The sequence below is a fragment of the Staurois parvus genome, unplaced genomic scaffold (genome assembly GCF_062004578.1).
Source record: "Staurois parvus isolate SC_StPar_1 unplaced genomic scaffold, SC_StPar_1.0 ptg000282l, whole genome shotgun sequence".
NCBI classification, from domain to species: domain Eukaryota; kingdom Metazoa; phylum Chordata; class Amphibia; order Anura; family Ranidae; genus Staurois; species Staurois parvus.
In genome coordinates this window covers 21,350-41,093 of record NW_028318078.1, presented here as the reverse complement: position 1 = coordinate 41,093, position 19,744 = coordinate 21,350, and the positions used below count along the sequence as shown (strand labels likewise).

Genomic DNA, 19,744 nt, shown 5'->3' with positions numbered 1-19,744 from the left:
TTTTATATAGACATTCTCTCATTCAGAGCTCTGTATGTAATGTGCTCTACTCAAACAAAGAAATCCGGATGGCTGGTACACCTGTGATCTTCTAAAAAATGGATGGTCTCAATAAAAAATAGCCGAAGACCATGCACAAAAGAGATATAGTTAACGTGTTTCACACTGTTAGTGCTTCAAGGAAGCACTAACAGTGTGAAAGGCATTAACCATCTTTTTCTCTCTCCCATGTGTGGCTGTTTTTTTGGAGATCTGTTTCTTTTTCTTTTTTTTTTTTAAGAAGATCCCAGGTCTGCAACCATCCAGATTTCTTTGAGTTACACAGTTACGAGTTGGGCTTGACACCCTCTTGAGCTTGAATAAGCAGAGCCCTAGGTTTGGGCCTACCTGGAGCAGCTGGTTTGTTTTTAAGTGCTCTACTGTAGATATGCCACTCTTGGTTTTAAAGGTGAACTTCAGGTTCCTTTAAAAAAAAAAAAAATACATGCAGTGATGTATTATTAAGAAACCATCATTTATAAGCCTGAGCCAGTTATAATTCCCTGTACAGCAGAGCTCAGACTGAGCGAGGAAGAAGCAGCACAAGGAGTCAGTCAGTTGGGCTGCAGTGCTAACAAAGGACAGGCTGATGGGAGGAAAAATTACTAGCTCATCAATCTGCTGCTTCTTCTTTCACTATCCATTCACAAGTTGTGGGGGGGTGGGGCTACAAATGTAACCTAACTGCCAGACAGGGCAGTGCTATGCCACAGAGCTGTGTCAATCTCAGAACCAGATGGATAACAACAAGTCCGTAGACAGGTAAAACTGTTTCCATATATGTATTTCATCTGTTTAGTTAGAGGTCCACCTAGAGTTCAGCTTTAGGTTTTACATTTTTAAACATGTATTAACACGTGTTAAGGAATAGGGCCGATTATAAAAGGGTCCATCTCAAATGTGCATAGGGAAGCATGATTTCTAAATACAGTACTGTCTGGTTACATCACTAGCAAAAACCTGGATTCTGTATAACCATCCATACATACCCACATAACCGTAAAGAACTTGCTGCATATTATATTCCTTCTTTACATGAGCTTTGTCAGTGTTCTGATGGCCTCTGGAGGGTCTCACAATGGGCTAACATGGTTATTTGAAGAAGCCTCAAAATTAATGATTGCAATTAAAATCTCTTTAGCAAAGTCTGTCTTTCCATTGGAAGAACAGTTCTCCCAGCTATAATAGGATGATGAGTTCCAAGTTTTCAGTTTTATTAAATCGAAGGTAGGAGAAGCAACTATATATTATTTGAGAGCGCTTAGCATTGCCATTCTGATATTGTGCCTTGTGGATGCAGCAAGACTGTGCTTTGAATTAACATATCTGTATGCTTCCAGGTGGAAAATGAATTCATACTGCAGATGGAGAAAGAAATTTTCATTGAGCAGATGAAGGATGTCATCGACAAGGCAGAGGACATGCTGAGCGAAGACACTGAAGGGGAGAGAAGCTCCGATCAAGGGGCAAGTCCTCAACAGACTGACTCCTTCAAGGCAGAAATGAGGGAGGTACAGTATATACATCTATTTAGGATGCTCAGTGCTTTTCCTACTGGATTACCCAGAACACCCTGGGAAACCAGATCTGTTGCTCTAAGCAAATTGCAAATTCACTGCTGTCCACCCCCAGCTGTCAGCACCTGCTTCTTAGCTGAATAAATTACTTTTATTGCAGGGTTATTTATTTGAAGTTGGACCTCAAAGGGACAGAGATATGTAATGAGTAATAGTGATGGTCATCTTAAATGCACACTACAAAATCTTTTATAAGACATTCACTGCCGTAGGTAAAAGAGTGATTTTTTTTACATTTTGCCTGCCTCGGGCATGGCTGCTTGACCCTTCTGATACCTTGCAAAATATACCAGCCACAGTCTACTTATGAGTTTGTGAAAAAAAAAAATAAAAAAAATAAACCATCTATGAGCGTGTAGAGAGGAACACTTTGTTATTGTATGACTAGAGTATTTATGCAAAAATATCCCATAGTATCCAGTACAAATTGTCATATATGCAAACCAATGAAGATCCACATTGCTGGCAGGTTGGACTTTTTTCTTCCATTATTCTGTATCCTTGGTGATAGGGCAGAGATGATTAGAGAAAAAAATTGATGCTTCCAATTACTTCCTAATCGGCAAATGTACTGTATAGTGGATGTACATGTCAGGTAAAAATGAGCTAATACAAGGCTTTGTGTGTCATTATCGTGTCTTTTGCTGCTATTGTCTCCTTTCATGGGCCAATAAAAGTAGTTTAGATGTATATAAAATATTTAATGTTAATATGTTTTCTGAATGTTCACTTTCTCTACATATTTAAAGAGGACAATGCATTCTAATGAACTTAGAAAACTGTAATTGAATAATTTTCTATTCAATTTTAAATGAAATATATATTATTTGTTTAATATCCACACAGTGCCTAGCTTACTTCTGATTTCATGTTACCCTCACTGCCTGTGGAAAGACTTGATTACTATGCCAAGACCTGCCAGCACTTGGTAGTCTTGTCAGTTTGGTTTTTACAGTGCCAAACTCACATAGAGGATGGGTTTTTAGAACATATAACAAGGGTAATGTCCCTACACATTTCTTGCATCACAAAGCTGAATGGGTCATGTGGATTATGTAATACATTTTAGAAGTCCTGCGTAGTTAAATAACTATAGATAACTAATCCATATTTTCTATGCATTGTTTGTATGCAATTTTCTGCATTGACTACTCCAGCAGCTGCTGACTGTTGGGATAGTCACAGTTTCTCTAAGTTAGTACCACAGCTGCATTGATCACATTATTTGAAAAAGGAAAGTGGAAGAGTATATTACACAGAGAGTGCAATAAACCATAGACGTTAAAGGACAACTATAACTTTGGTACATGTTGTCCTTTAAGGCATGCCCCTATGCCCCACCTAGAGAAATGCTTCCCTTTATCTTCGATCCAGCAAAGATACACAACCTTACTTCAGATAGTGACCACTGCAGATCTCTCCATTCCATGCTAGCATGATATAGCCCCATTAATTTAATTCTCCAGCAACCTTGCAGAACATGACTCTCAGAGAAATGAATGGGGCCGTAACACACATGCCCAAGAGGACCTGAAGGGGTTCTTTCTGAAGCAAGGCTGTTCAGCTTTGAGTAGTGCCATACAGAAAAAAATCACTGGATTGAGGTAGAAGGTTAAGTATTTCTCTATGTTACGTCTGTACACTGAGAACTCAACTGTTAGTAGAATATGGTGACTGTTTTCTGTACACTTTTCTTTCTAGGTGAATTGACAGAGTGGGCAAACTGGCTTTCTGCATTGGCATGCCTTGTGTGGCTATGACATTTGATCCCACTATTGTGTTTCTAAGGCTAGCTAGACAATGGAGATGAGGGGGTAGTATAGGGCTGGGATTACACATCCATCACTAGTTATAGGATCTTTGTGGAATGTCCAACTGTTACTATGTAAAGCAAAAAGCACCAGAGTTAGATATACTGCTTTCAACAATCAGTACTCAGAACTGGCCAGACATGCCGCCTCCTGCTCTCTGTAACAAAAAAAGTTTTGAGGTTGCTAGTGATGGGAGTGTGTTCATTTATAGCCTCAGCACTTTAGTGTGCTGGCAAATATGGGACTATAGGGAAAAAAAAAACCTAAGACCTCAAGTAGGAACCCCAGTTTTTTTCTTTTAAATAGGTAGCCCAGCATTTCAAAAGGCATAAAACAAAAATACACTTTTGCTACAATATTCACCTCCTCACCTGCACTGTCCTCCTCGGATCAACAGACCTAGGTCCATACCCTTTTGGGTAAATAATGATTAGAGTCCACAAATCATACCTCATCATCATGTTGGCCTGGGCTCACAGTAAAATACTGCAGAGAGTGGTGGGCTGAACTGGCTGTTTTTTTGTTTGTTTTTTTTCTTGAATTGTTGGCATGCTCACTATAGTACCATTTGCAGCCATTATGCAACCACATACTTATTTCTCTGGCTTCTTAATTTACATGTACACTGCTGAGAATGCAGCTAGAGTAAAGGGATCCCCTTGCTTGTCTTTGTAGCAGTTGTTTGCTTTCAGCTTGGAACTCCTTGTTTGCTGGAGCTTCTGAAAGATAAGAATCCCCTTAATGATTTTTCTAGTTTCCGCCCTTGTAAAATGAGAATAATTTTAGTGATCGTTAGCCTTTGACACTAATCAGATTGGCTTATGAGACCTCTTTGTTCCCTCATGAGTGAACCAACTTAACATTTTGTTTTTAATTTTTTCAAAGGAAAATCAGCATGCCCCAGTAAGGACACCGGTTTACCAGCAAAATGGTATGAGCACAACATCCAATTCCTCACAGCTAGCTTTCATTCACATTGATTTAGATAATTAAGCATCTCTACATTTGTTTTCTAGTTTTGCATACTGGGAAGCGTTGGTTTATCATATGCCCAGTGATGGAGAGTCCGAGCTCCACAGATGTCTCTTCAGTAGGTACAAAGACAGAACATCAAAGTGAAAGCACAGCTGGTAATGCCAAAGGTACATATTTTTCACCCTCAAACATTTAGTATGGAAACGCATGTAGGTTTACAGTCTAGGTGCCCTGAGGTTTTGCTTCATTTCTGACATATTTTATGTATAACGTTAAAAACCCTCTATGTGAAGTCCTGTGATTGTATGGAAATATGGTTACTGCTATTGTGTAGGTAAAGTTTCAAACTCTACCTGTCATTCTATTTTCAGTGTTATTTGGTCCCCTGGTTATTCAGAAACAAATTAATTTTGTGCACAAACCTTACCGTAATCTACAGGAAGCATTATTGACAGGCACATTGTATTGTTGTTTAATATACAATATATAGGGTTGCTCTTGTAGGCCTGTGTGAAAAGGGGAGGTAGACTGAAAGCAATTTACTTATCTGTGGTTATGAGATTGGCCAAATGCTAATGAGTCCAGGTTGTTTATTTCAGCAGTTGTATCTGTGACCCCAACGCATACTGCAGGCTACAGTAGTTCTGGTGTAAAGCTACTGGATGTTTGCGGCGGTCCACTTGTGTACCTTATATGAAGCAGAAGTTGCATGTACTTTGTCAACTACAGCTAATAAACTTTCCTAATCCTTCATTAAGGCACACAGGGTCAGAAGGATTATGAGACAACTAGGTTATACTGCCATCTACAGAAGAAATGGACAATCGCTAACAAAAGCTGTTTTTCAGCCAGTATATCCCCTCCCACTCCTATCATGCTTCAGTTTTTTTCCTAGTGTCCTAGGAGAATGGACATATATTTTCTCCTCTCAAAAAAGCAAACCCATTTCACTCAAGTTTAATCCCTTTTTTTATCAAGATATTTTCTATCGATCACCTTTTTGTTTTGTTTTTTCCTTTTCATCTTAACCAGAACATTGTACTTCAACTCCTTGACCTGCTCCAGTACATCCCAAGGAGATTTTCCTACATTGGTACTAACTGTTGAGTTAATCTCTTAGCTACATTCTTCCTTCAGGCTAACCAATTACCTCTTCCTTACTTCTGAGGATCCCAGTAATTAGAACAGCCCATCTCATTCCACCATTTGTAGATGGCTTAGGCAGCTCATTATTCAAATATAGGCTAGGTAGAACTATAGGCAAAATGTTTTTTCACTTTGGATAGAGCAAGGGAGGGTTATAACCTCTTTCATATTTTTCTTGCCATCTGTTTCTCATTGCAGAGATTTCTCTTCACTTCTGGTCCCATAACCAAACAGAAAGCAAGAGGAAATCCCTGCAAATTATGGGAATTTCGTGGGTACCCCCAGGCCACCAGAACTAGTGTCCCCATTGGAAGATTTCTCTAGAATTACTTTTCTGGGGCAGTTCGTGGGCACAATACATGTGCACAAGGTGTCAATAAATTAAAGTATTTGTTCATCAATGCCAAGCAAAATAGATGAGTTGGAAGCTTTGGTCCATGAACAGAACTATGATTTAATTGGTATTGCTGAATCTTGGCTTCATTCTTCACTGGGCCAGTAATATTCCTGGCTTTGTTCTTTTTCAGAGAGACAGGGTAAAAAGGAAAGGTGGTGGTGTCTGTCTCCTATGTGAGAAGTGATCTCAGAGCAAGTGTGAGAGAGAACCTAGTTGGAGAGTGTGATGAGGCTGTAGCATTATGGGTGGAACTGCACATAGGGGTGCGTACTACTAAGGCCAATGTGGTGCCTATATTTAAAAAGGGGTCAAAATCTTTATCAAGTAATTATAAACCTGTTAGTTTAACTTCCATAGTTTGGAAGATACTGGAGAATTTAATAAAAGACCACATAGATGAGTTCTTGCGTGAAAAAAAATATTTTAAGCAACAGACCGTATGGATTCATGAAAGACAAGTTGTCAGACAGATCTGATTAATTTTTATGAGGAGGTGAGCAAAACCTTGAACAAAGGGGTGGATGTGATATACTTGGATTTTGCAAAAGTGTTTGACACAGTTCCCCACACACAGCTAATGTGTAAGGTAAAGTCTACAGGATTGGAAAAATCCATATGTAAATGAATAGAAAACTGGCTAAAAGATTGTATTTAGAGAGTAGTGGTTAATGATTCATACTCTGAATGGTCTAGAGTTGTCAGTGGTGTACCACAAGGTTCAGTGTTGGGGCCCTTACTTTTTAATATATTTATAAACGATATAGGGTCTGGGATTACAAATACCATTTCAGTCTTTGCAGATGACACCAAGCTGTGCAATGGAATAACGTTCTTACAGGATGTCTCCAACATACAAGCCGACCTCAATGCACTGTTTAATTGGGCAACTATGTGGCAAAAAGGGTTTAATGTTGATAAATGTAAGGTGATGCACTTAGGGGCTAAGAATATGCCTGCATTACCCATACTAGGGGGAGTACAATTGGGGGAATCAATGGTGGGAAGGATCTGGGAATTCTGGTAGATCACAAGTTTAATAATGGCATGCAAGCCAAGCTGCAGTTTCAAAGCGAGCAAAATCCTCTCTTGTATTAAGAGGTATAGACTCCAGAGAGAGAGATATCATATTACCCCTGTACAAAGCATTAGTAATATCTCATCTGGAATATGCAGTTCAATTTTGGGCACCAATTCACAAAAAGAACATTGGGGAACTGGAGAAAGTACAGAAAAGGGCAACCAAACTGATAAGAGGCATGGAGGAGCTCAGCTATGAGGAAAGATTAGAGGAACTGAATTTATTCTCTCCTTAAAAGAGGAGATTAAGGGGGGATATGATCGACCTGTATAAATACAGTCAGGTCCATAAATATTGGGACATTGACACAATTCTAACATTTTTGGCTCTATACACCACCACAATGGATTTGAAATGAAACGAACAAGATGTGCTACTACAGACTGTCAGCTTTAATTTGAGGGTATTTACATCCAAATCAGGTGAACGGTGTAGGAATTACAACAGTTTGCATATGTGCCTCCCACTTGTTAATGGACCAAAAGTAATGGGACAATTGGCTTCTCAGCTGTTCCATGGCTAGGTGTGTTATTCCCTCATTATCCCAATTACAATGAGCAGATAAAAGGTCCAGAGTTCATTTCAAGTGTGCTATTTGTATTTGGAATCTGTTGCTGTCAACTCTCAAGATGAGATCCAAAGAGCTGTCACTATCAGTGAAGCAAGCCATCATTAGGCTGAAAAAACAAAACAAACCCATCAGAGAGATAACAAAACATTAGGTGTGGCCAAAACAACTGTTTGGAACATTCTTAAAAAGAAGGAAGGCACCGGTGAGCTAAAGCAACACCAAAAGGCCTGGAAGACCACGGAAAACAACTGTGGTGGATGACTGAAGAATTCTTTCCCTGGTGAAGAAAACACCCTTCACAACAGTTGGCCAGATCAAGAACACTCTCCAGGAGGTAGGTGAATGTGTGTCAAAGTCAACAATCAAGAGAAGACTTCACCAGAGTGAATACAGTGGGTTCACCACAAGATGTAAACCATTGGTGAGCCTCAAAAACAGGAAGGCCAGATTAGAGTTTGCCAAACGACATCTAAAAAAGCCTTCACAGTTCTGGAACAACATCCTATGGACAGATGAGACCAAGATCAACTTGTACCAGAGTGATGGGAAGAGAAGAGTATGGAGAAGGAAAGGAACTGCTCATGATCCTAAGCATACCACCTCATCAGTGAAGCATGGTGGTGGTAGTGTCATGGCGTGGGCATGTATGGCTGCCAATGGAACTGGTTCTCTTGTATTTATTGATGATGTGACTGCTAACAAAAGCAGCCGCATGAATTCTGAAGTGTTTCGAGCAATATTATCTGCTCATATTCAGCCAAATGCTTCAGAACTCATTGGATGCCGCTTCTCAGTGCAGATGGACAATGACCCAAAGCATACTGCAAAAGCAACCAAAGAGTTTTTTAAGGGAAAGAAGTGGAATGTTCTGCAATGGCCAAGTCAATCACCTGACCTGAATCCGATTGAGCATGCATTTCACTTGCTGAAGACAAAACTGAAGGGAAAATGCCCTGAGAATAAGCAGGAACTGAAGACAGTTGCAGTAGAGGCCTGGCAGAGCATTACCAGGGATGAAACCCAGCATCTGGTGATGTCTATGCGTTCCAGACGTCAGGCTGTAATTGACTGCAAAGGATTTGCAACCAAGTATTAAAAAGTCAAAGTTTGATTTATGATTATTCTGTCCCATTACTTTTGGTCCCTTAACAAGTGGGAGGCACATATGTAATTCCTACACCGTTCACCGGATTTGGATGTAAAAAAACTCAAATTAAAGCTGACAGTCTGCAGTTAAAGCACATCTTGTTCTTTTAATTTCAAATCCATTGTGGTGGTGTATAGAGCCAAAAATGTTAGAATTGTGTCAATGTCCCAATATTTATGGATTTGACTGTACATCAGTGGTTCATATAGTGAACTCGGTGTAGAGTTACTCACCCTGAGGTCATCACAGAGGACAAGGGGGCACTCTTTAAGTCAGGAAGAAAAGAAATTTAATTTCCAAATACAGAAAGGTTTTCCTTATTTCCGTCATGAACATGCAAATCGGTGCTTAATTTGTTAGACATGCATTTCTTTTAAATTTTTTGTTGCTATTCTGTCTGTGTTACAATACACCTACCATTCGATTTTTAGACTGATCATTTCTTTGTGAGTGGGCAAACATTCAAAATCAGCAGGGGATCAAATACTTATTTCCTTCACTGTATAAATCACTCAATGTGTCATTTAACAAACATTCACTGCAGGTGAATCAGTCACTGTAATTCAAAATACATTCACACCAAGAAAATTCACCTGCCTGAAAAGTGCTGCCTTGTCAGCTGCCTGAGCTCCTGCTGATAACATACAGTATGTACTCTTTACAGTAACCAAAACACTGTGGTGCAGAGCCCTGTAGTTTATCTTCCTCTGAACACATACGGTATCTAAACCAAAAAAGTCATGTATTTCAGCTTCCTGATGTTTGGATGGTGGTGGCTGGGTGCTAGTTTTCTTTCTTTGTTTTTTTTGCCCTTCTTTTTCACCTGATAAGACTTTGTCCCTATAGAGGGAGTCATAGCTGTTGCACAGGCTGAACTTTTAATTTAGTAAAATAAAATAAAGAAATAATTGAGCGCTTTTAAAATTCGAGCAGCTAGGCACACAGGATAACCAGCAAAAATCCTCACAAGAAGTTATATATAAAGTGTAGCGCTAAAACTATATAAAGTTGTCATAAATATCACAATAGATAAATGTGAGTAAAAATAGTCCCAGCAAAGGTGACTTGGAGTAAAAGTGCACACTAACCAGATGTGCACATTAAAAGTGCAATGTAGAAATCATAAGGCTCATGGGGTAATCATCAGAATGGAAATGGTGTTCCCTTGGTCAGAGAAGATCCCCGGGTAGTGCAGAGCTGATTACCCCATGAGCCTTATGATTTCTACGTTGCACTTTTAATGTGGCACATCGTTCTCCACCAGTCCTCCTCTCTCATCCATCCAATGTGATGTCACATACAAGAACCTGGGATGGACAAGAGAACAGGAGGGGCAGGTGTGGAACAGCATGACACACAGCAGCTTCCCTGCACTGCTCTGCATGCAGGGGAAATGTGCTGATGTGATCTACCCATCAGCTACCTGCAAGTGATGGGTAGATCTCAGTGGATCAGACTTCTCACAGAACCCCAGTTGAGAAACTCTGACTTGGACTATTACAAAAGCCTAGTTGTGACTGGTTCTCTAGCATTACAACACATGCACTGAGCTGGCTCTTGTAACAAATGCATGATGTATACAGACTTCAGAGTGTTATTATATTTTATGTAACCTTGCCCCAGATAATGGAAGGCCTGATTAGACCACATCTGCCTTCTGTACTCATGGCTGATGTATTATTCCTATTAACAGTCATTTCAGTCATTTCAAGTAATTTATTCAGGTCACATTTTGGCCAATGCATGAATTAATATATTTTATCCCAAATCATATAAAATGTTCTTAAATTCTCGTTTACATATTCTCCTGTCGTGAATAGAATAAAGTGTTTTTCTGAACCTCCAGGGCACTTAGGCTGTGGCTTCATATTTTACATCAGGAAATGGGACTTTTCTTTTATTAGTACCAGTTTTCAGAATTTTGTAAATGGGGTTATTGTTACTCCTTATTGGAGGGATCTATCTTTCATACAGTAATTCAATGTATTTATCCTGTCAGATTTTACACACATGGTCTTATGTAGGTGATGGCATTTCCATCCATGATCTGAACATTTTCTGCAACATTGCTGATTGCTGCCCTTGATTCACAGCACTCATCACTGAGCTCTGTGATAGCAGCATCTGTTAGTGCATTGGCTCATGTAGCATTTGGAATACTTTCAATGTGTGCTGACAGCTATAATGACCATAGAGACCGTTGATGTCTGTTCAGGAAATCGTGTATCAGCATGACAACAGCCATTGCAGTCAGATTTTTTTTTTAAATGTATTTTCAGAAAGTGTTCTTTCTTAAAGAGAATCGTTGGACTACCACTGTTGCCGCTCACCTGTGACAGGTTTAATAAGGAATTCCAACACTTTCTGACCCTCATTTACAACATGCTTTCTGGTTTTGTAACTCAGAATGACTTCATTTTGTTCTTCAAGTTTCGATACTCTTTGGTAGTATTGCAGCTTACTGATCTTAGATGTTGCAGCTGCATTAGTTTTCCTTTTTCACATTTTGTTCTTGTTTAACCTGGTAATCTTGCCATTAATGCTCTGTCCTATAATGACAACCATACTCTGCAGTGTTGTCATTCAAGGACGGGGAGTATGTTAGAACTACATAACATCTCCGCCTCTTCTCTACAACTGGGAGAGGTGTTTTGTAGTTCACTGCCTGATAGCAGTGTAGAAGCAGAGAGTACAGGAAGTCAGCGCACAAGATTTCTGACTAAATGAATACTTTTTTTTTTTTTTTTTTTGCACTTGTCAAACTGGTATAATAAAACACATTCAATGTTATATTTAACAGAGCAAAAAGTAGCAAATAAGAGGAATTTTATTGTCAGAGTTTAAATACCTGTAAGGCTAACACATTCAGGTGACAAGTGGGAGCCCAGCCTGTTAGCCTTCTTTACTGTCTTCATGACAGTCACTTTAAGGTACCATGCATCTAAAATTAAACCTCACAAGAGAAACATGGAAGCTGTATTGTTGACCTTCCCTTCCAAAAATGCTCAATGCCTTGTTATTTTTAAGGCCTCCCTACAGTTCTGATTTTTCTGATCTGCATACTTGTTTTAGGTCAATGATTTAGAAAACAATACGGCTACATTCACACTGAGCTGAGCGTTTTCAGGCATTTTTTCAAGTGTTTTTTTTCAGGTGTTTGAGCCTTTTTTTTTTTTTTTTTTTTTTTAGCAGATATGCAAATATTATAGGTGTTTTCCAGGCAGACGGTTTTTCTGTGGCCCATAGAAACCTGTGTAGATGTGTCCTAGGCACATTCAACAAGAAAACCAGAATCAAGCACATGGCTTGAAGTTCTGTACCTTTCTCCTTGATCTGGAGGGCAGTGTAGCTGTTCCACTGGGACAGCAAGTTTCGTCCCACTTGCTCCCAGGTTCTAGTGGTTCTTGGACGGCTTTTATAATGGGAATCCCCAAGACCATAGATGCAAGGGTGGCCACGAATGGTAGCAATGAATGCCTCAGCTTCCAGATTCAGACTCTCCTACATTTTGATCACAAGATGTGTTTTTTATAAGGTGTGGAGTGATGCTAGAAAAGGGAAGGGGAGCTGTTGTTTGAGCTAAAAACCCTCACAAATGCTCATGTTTTGCTGTTCAGGCATTTTCCATTCAAGTCTATGGGGACAAAAAAATGTTCAAATGTGCCTGAAAAGTACTGCATGTACTTTTTGGAGTGACGAGCACTTTGCTACAGGCAAGAAAACACTCATATGTGCACAAGGGCCATTGAAATGAATGGGATTTTCCATGCTGAGTGTTTTTGCGCATCGAGCTGAAAAATGCTTGTGTGATCAATGCCTTAAAGCAGAACTCTTGTCTTGTTCAGGGAGGATCGACGGGTCGGATGAGTATATCTTCGGTGTCCTCTCCCCTAGAACAGAACAAGCATATAACCCGTGCAGTGCCGGCACAGCCCCAGAGCCGACACAAAATTTTTTTTTTACGGATTTCTGCTTTAAACAGGGGTCTATATAACAGCCAGGCAGCTAGCTTTTTCATAAGGAACGTGTGTGTGTGTGATGAGGTAACAAACTGGCAGTGTAACCAAATCTGCGAATTGCATGGGACAGTGGAAGCTTTGAATGTATTCCTAGACTTAATAAGGAAGTGATTAAAAATAGTAAAAACTAAAATCCTCAGTTTTAACCTTCTGCCATTCCCAGTTTTTCATTTTTTGTTTGCAGAGCTTGGAAGTACAAATCTGCTTGGTCTTAGCTGTTGTACCTCTGGTAGTAAATGAAGTGGAATGATGAACTTTTCATTTCTTACAGATGAAAGGGCCTGTGAAGATGGCCAACACAAAGTTTCTACAGAACAGGACAAGTCTCACTCGACCGCAAACCAGTCGATCTCAACAGATGTAGATGTAGAAATTCCTGCTTCCTCAACACTGTCCTCTATTACACAGTCATCCTCCACTATATCCTCTGATCTGCAAACGCAGACTGAAATGTCGGTTTCAGCGCTTCCAGAATCTCTTTCCTTCCTGCAAGGAGATCCTGCTACTCTTGGTGCATCTGTGGTTTTTCAGCCAGTTGTTGAAGTGGAAGTAGTAGAATCCCATGTACTGTCTCTGAATGAGAAGCCAACCGCGCACACGTTAGCACAAACCGAGCACAATAAGTGTGTGTCACCACCAGATCAAAGATACAATGCCATAGGTTCAAATGAACTGGTCCATCCTGCCCAGGCAACTCATGATAGTGGTAAACCACACCAACTTCCTCAGGAAAATGCTGTGAATCTTCAGCCTGAACAGCAGGTGTTGTATGAATCGGACTGCAGTCCACCTGTTGTTCAAGTAAAGCCAGACATGTGTTCTTCTGTCAAGAGTAATCAAAGGAACGATGCACTGCATGTTCATGAAGTATCTGCAGCATCTCAACCTGTCTTACAGACTCAGGCTCAGCCTTTAACTTTACCAGTGAATTCAACAGTACAACAAGCTAGCATGGAGTCTGATGGGGAAGGTCCACCCAGAGTAGAATATACAGATGATACAATTAAGACTTTAGATGAAAAGCTCCGTAATCTACTATATCAGGAATATACTCCAGCTAATCTGTCTGCTGGGACACCAGAAAATTCTGTGACCCTAGAAAATACGACAGATGTTATCAACTCACAGCCATTGAATGCAGACATAACTTCTATGACAGATTGTAACAGAACCATTTTGGATCCAATTGAGAGTGCTCCATCAGCAGAATCGGTCAGTGGTGACCTCAGTGACTGTGAATTACCAAGGCAAAGGGTAAGTTCTTTGGGTTTTAATGTAGACCTATAGGCAGAACTTTTTTTTACCCCATTTTGAAAAGAGTGAGGGACGGCTATAGCTCCAGTCAATTTATATTTAATTTATATTTATTTTTATATTTATTGATTTTTGCCATCTGTGTTCGATTGGGGAGATATCCCTTCTTTTTCTGTCCCATAGCCAAAACAGGAAGTGATAGGAAATTCCTGCAAATTAAGGGAATTCCTTGGGGACCCCCAGGTCACAAGGACTAATGTCTACATTGGAAGATGTTCTCTCCATTAGTTTTCTGGGGACAGCCCAAAATTTGTGATTTTCTTTTACTTTAAATGATAATGGTAAACAGGACAAATAGAGAGGGTGAATCTCCTTAACAGGGGCAAAGACGGCAATAAAAACTGACAGGTTTTCTAATCCATTGCCACTCTAGCCAAAACAAAAAAAAGTTTTGCTTTTTAGTTGTACTTTAAGCATTTTTTTTCTGCATGATGCCAAGATTTCTCTAAACCTTGATTCAACGTATGATATACCTGAAGGGTAAAATGTATGAAGCGTGTTAATTGCTATAACACATCAGGGTCTATTTAAAGCTGCATATAAACAGAAGTAAACTTTAACACAATCTTTACAGCCTTTAGAGTTAGATCAGGGAACAATTTTGAGTCTGTATGTCCTCCTTCATGTTCACTGAGTGAGCTGGCTCAGCAATGAGTCAATTATCTGGGATAGATTTCCAACTGAGTATTTTTTCTTTCCCCTGAGACTATTCTATGTCTGCTGGCAGGAACAATCATTTGGCGGCTGGGTCATCCATGTAATGCCAGCTCCCCTCTTGCCTCTGTAGGCATAACAAAAGGAGTCAAATTTCCAAATTGAAATGTTTTAGATTTCCCCAACAACAGAGTGAAGACAGAACTACATTCTAAAGTGGAAATCCAGGCAGTTATTAAAGAAAAAAAATGAATGCAGTTGTGCTTAGAAAATAATGCAGCTAGTAGACATAACTGAATTTCACTTGATTTTAGCTGTGTTTTTAATTCACTCTATGGCAGCATCCAGAGTGTGAGGGGCAGTACTTGGGTCCAACCCATAGTCTTGCATTCATTGGTATTGATGAGGACAGAGCAGAGAAATGACTTTTGTCAGTCTGTTGTTGCTCCTTCACTGTCCATTCACAGATTGAGGGAAGGGAGGAGACCAAGCTTTATGGTTACATTTAAAGCAGAACTTCACCCAAAAGGGAAGTTCCACTTGTTTGCCTCCTGGTTTTGGCAGGTACCTGCTGCCACTTCCAGCCAGATGCGCTGAAGCGTTCTGAGCTGGAAGTGTTGCCCCTTCCCCCGCAGCCTTCAGGGATACTTCACAGGTCCTAGAAGACTGAGGGACCATTCACCATGTGTAGTGCGCTTCCCGCATGCGCAGTCTAATACTGGCTGTGAAGCCTCAAGGCTTCACTTCCGGTTTCCCCTAATAAAGATACCGGCACCTGTACCTGAAGCCGATTGAAGAATCGGCTTGGGTAAGAACATCGCTGGATCCCTGAGCAGGTAAGTGCAAAATTAGACTAACCTGTTGGCATTTGATATATGTTTTGTTTTGTTTAAATTTGGGTTGCTATTGTGTCAGTTCCTTTTCAGGCTTGCCAATCCTGGAATCACCAAACTTCATGTATTTACAGTCTTTTGCCTCAATATTATTATAGTTTTGTGTCCGATACACTTTTATGTACCATCTAGTGCAGTACCCTTATACATAATATTGCCTTTATAGGATGGAATGTTTTAAACTCCAGAGAGATAAATTATCAGTATAAATATATACTGTATGTGCAATCGGGGAGTTTACTTAAAGTGAAGTTGACAGAATCTGGAGCAACTGTGCATAGTAACCAATCAGCATCTATCTGCAGTTTGTTCAGTTTAGCTTTGAAAATGAAAGATAGAAACTGGTTGCCATGCATAGCTGTTCCATCTTCAATTAATGCCCTCATACAATTTTCCTACCAGAGGATTTGCAATACTGTGCAGAAATTATCATTATTAGACAAAGAATTGGCATCATCTCTGTCCCAATGACCAGAGAGGTGATCTAGGAAAAGCAAAACCAGGGATTAGCAGGGAGTTCTTTCTAACCATGTGGCAGAGGTGTAAAAAATCTCATGACTGAACAAGATATGGCTGTAACTACATATAGTTTGTTTGTTAAACGGTTATCATAAATCCACATAATCTGTGTGTATAGCGGTTAGTATAAATTTCCACTTTAAACATTTAATATTAATAAATGCTTCAACACTGTATGCATGTTTGTATATATAATATATACCTGTATACACATGTAAGTTGTGTTATCACTCAATACTGAAGGATTGTTTTGGATTTGGACCATTGTGGGTTTTTTTTTCTCTTGATAGGCCCAGACTGCTCCTCAATCTCAAAGACGCCATTCTGGAGACCAGAAGTTGAAAGAGGAGAGTTTTTTCGAACGATCTTCTCCTAAAAAGAGGCATTATCATGCTGAAAAGTCAAAAACAATTGGGAGGTTTTCTGTTATGAGTACAGAAGACGAGATCACTGTCACATCTCCAAGTTATCTGAGGTTTTCAGCTCCTCCAGATGTCTATCTAGATCAACTTCCCACCAACCTAGTCAAGACTTCTGTGCCTCGAGCACATACATCTTCCCCTATAAATTCTCTTTTCTGTGGACACGTGTCAAGTGATTCAGGGGATGAGATTCCTCAGCCAAAGGCCAAAGATGCTGCTTCATCAACCCCAAGCAAAGGAGCTAATGACTTCATGAAGAAAGCTGCAGCTTTTTTGCATCGAAAGGCTAGTGTGCAAAGCCCAGATTCCCCAAGTGGACAAGGCATGAAAATCCCTTCAATAAATGTGACATCTTTTCATTCACAGTCTTCCTATGTGAGCAGTGACAATGACTCTGAGTTCGAAGATGCTGATATGAAGAAGGAATTACAGAATCTCAGAGAAAAGTATGTATATCTTGTACCTCTAAAAAGCCAGTTAGACAACTGTATTCCTAGTTGAAAAAGGCCCTAGCATACACATTATGGTGTCTGCCCTCAGGCCAATGTCACATGGGTGTTTTTCGGCTGGCAATAGATCACCAGTGGCAGAGTCGTGCAGATGAACGAAGGCTTTTCTCTGTGGAATGTCTTCTTGCTAGCCTGAACGTTGGTGAATCCCCTATGTGGGGGGGGAAGGGGTTCAGTGAAAGAATAACACCATGCTGTGCCAGCTAGCTGGTGAACAATTCCACACAGACAAGTAAGCTGCCTTTTTAGTGGCCAGAATCTTCTGTGTGACATCAGCCTTAGACAGAGCTTATTATATTGAAGCTAACATTTCTCCAAAGCATCAGTTGACTGATCTTGAATTATAGAAAGCATTTGGTTTTAGCCTTTTAATTTAAAGTTGCGAAGCCATTTATTAAGTGTAAGAAGGCAGTTACTGTTACACCCATCCTCAGCTGGCATTGAATACTTTCTTCTTTACAGTAATTTTTTTAAAATTCAATTTTGGTTGAAGATCTAAAAAAAAGTGTGTGTCAATTTGTAATAGAAGACTTCAGTTAAGTTCATTATTATAGCAGTATATATATAATTTGTTTAATCTAACAAATGTAATACTGTATGTAAACTTTTAATGCAGTCTTCAGATATCTCCGTAATGAGGAAACTAAATCACCTCTTCCCAAATGAAGACATGCATCCATATTTGTTTAATTTTGGATGGAGCAAGGAAGGGGTAGAACCTCTGCTGGTCTCTTACTGCTGTTTGTCCTCAGTGTGGAGATTTACTTTCATTTCATTTATCAGGGACATCACAGAAAGAGAGAGGAACTCTCCCTAATGTGACAAGGAATTCGACCTTTTATAGCTATCATCAGAACAAGTGTAACCTTTTGGAATATTTCCCATAACTTGGTCTTTTGGGTAGATTGTGAGGGTGAATCTCTTGAAGAGGAATGAAGACAGCAATAAACAGTTGACTGGTTTACCTCTTCACCCCTTTACCTGAAACTAGATGAAAATATTTTATGCAGTCACCAGAAAAGGTGTAAAACCCATTTGGTGATAACTGAATTTCCCTTCGATCTGAGTAGATTATTTATCACTTCCTGTTGTGCCTGCAGGACAGCACTTATGAGGAAATCTTTTTTCTTTTCTATGTGGTAGAATCCCAATAATCAATAAAGGTACCATTGGGCGTAACATCTGAAATATGCAGTATACCTATATAGGGAGGAAAATAAGTAAAGTGGGAATTTCACTGTACTTTACCTCCAGGGGACACATCTAACATGTACATGTACAACCTGCATAAATTGCATACAAAATAAGATTTATTATGCATATACATTAATTATATCAATAAAAAGTATAGTAAACCAGTGTAACATGCTTGATAGAGGAGCCTGAAGTGTGGAGAAGGCCTCTCTTACAGCCCCGGTTCAGGAGCCCCTGGTAAGATGATATGGAACACCAGAGCATGGTGTGGCACGAGTGCCTGATAGTCTATTGCTGGTTGATGCTGAGGAGTAATTGGAAGAGCAGAACCCCAGGACCGGATAGGCTTGCAGAAGAGCTTGAACTGATAACACAGGATGGCAGAGGCAGCTGAAGAACAGACACTTAGGCAGGGTCAGACAGTCCGGGTCAGCAACTAGCTAGCAGATGAGGTACAAGCTGAAGGCAGGAATGTAGTCAGGATTCAAGCCAGGGTCAATAACAGCAGATGGTATATTACAGGAGGAGCAGGCAGAGATGTAATCCAAAGACAGGCCAAGGGTCAGTACAGGTGGCAATCAGAGCAGAATCAGTGGTAGACCGGGTCAATCACAGAAGAGCAGGCAGTAACTAGTATCAGGAATACAGGAACGCAATAGACCAAACATCCCTGACAGGCTGCAATAGTGCAGTTTAAATAGTCCCAGTGGTGTCAATGCGAATTTGCATATGCGTGCACTAACACACCGGTTCGGGCACATGCACGCGCATTAGTAGTCCAGCCGCAGGCAGAGTTCCTTACATAAATGCGCCTGTGCACATGGGGATTCCTTTCCTGACAACCAGTCTCCATATAGAATGAATTTGTGACAATGTGACAATTCATAAATGTTCCATTGCTCTATATCGACATGTTTTGTGATATCAGCCACTTCTTCAGGATAGCACTGAGGTATGGGCTTATTCACATAATTCAATCTAAAAATGAAGAAATGTATATCTACAGTGTATATATACTGTATGTATCTACAGTATTATACAATATGTATGTCCAAAAATCTTTTTTTCATAGCTAGATGCATATACAATGCAGCCAACACAAGTGTGATAGCAACCAAAATATCTATAAAAAAAATATAGAAAGCTATCCCAGGTAAGTGTTGTGTGGGAAAAAACATTTGCGTGTGATATTCTTATAACTATATAACATATATTTTGCCTGTTTTTACACTTTGTTGGATGTTATATATGTATATGTATTGGGATATGCATGAAAAGTGTATGTACTGTATGTGTATTATCGATAAAAGGTATGCAGCGCTATATAAGGTATTGCAATAAATAAATGGTACAAGAATCATCCGTATAACCCAGAATCGGCATAAATCGATTCATAGAGAAAGATCCATATGAACCATCAATCAAACGTGAACAGTCTTAAATGTGATGTAAATGGTGAGGAAGAAAAAGTGACAATAA

The 19,744-nt window shown here is 39.7% G+C and overlaps 1 protein-coding gene across 1 annotated transcript in view; it reads left to right on the top strand.

Moving 5' to 3' along the window:
- WNK2 (WNK lysine deficient protein kinase 2) overlaps positions 1-17,063 on the top strand; it is a 279,574-nt gene extending 262,511 nt beyond the window's left edge. The window contains exons 17-21 of the mRNA XM_089681993.1: positions 1,380-1,550; positions 4,313-4,358; positions 4,444-4,569; positions 13,032-14,014; positions 16,431-17,063. Coding sequence (XP_089538119.1) covers positions 1,380-1,550; positions 4,313-4,358; positions 4,444-4,569; positions 13,032-14,014; positions 16,431-17,063 — 1,959 coding nt within the window. The remainder of the gene's footprint in view (positions 1-1,379; positions 1,551-4,312; positions 4,359-4,443; positions 4,570-13,031; positions 14,015-16,430) is intronic.
- The last annotated feature ends 2,681 nt before the right edge of the window (positions 17,064-19,744 follow it).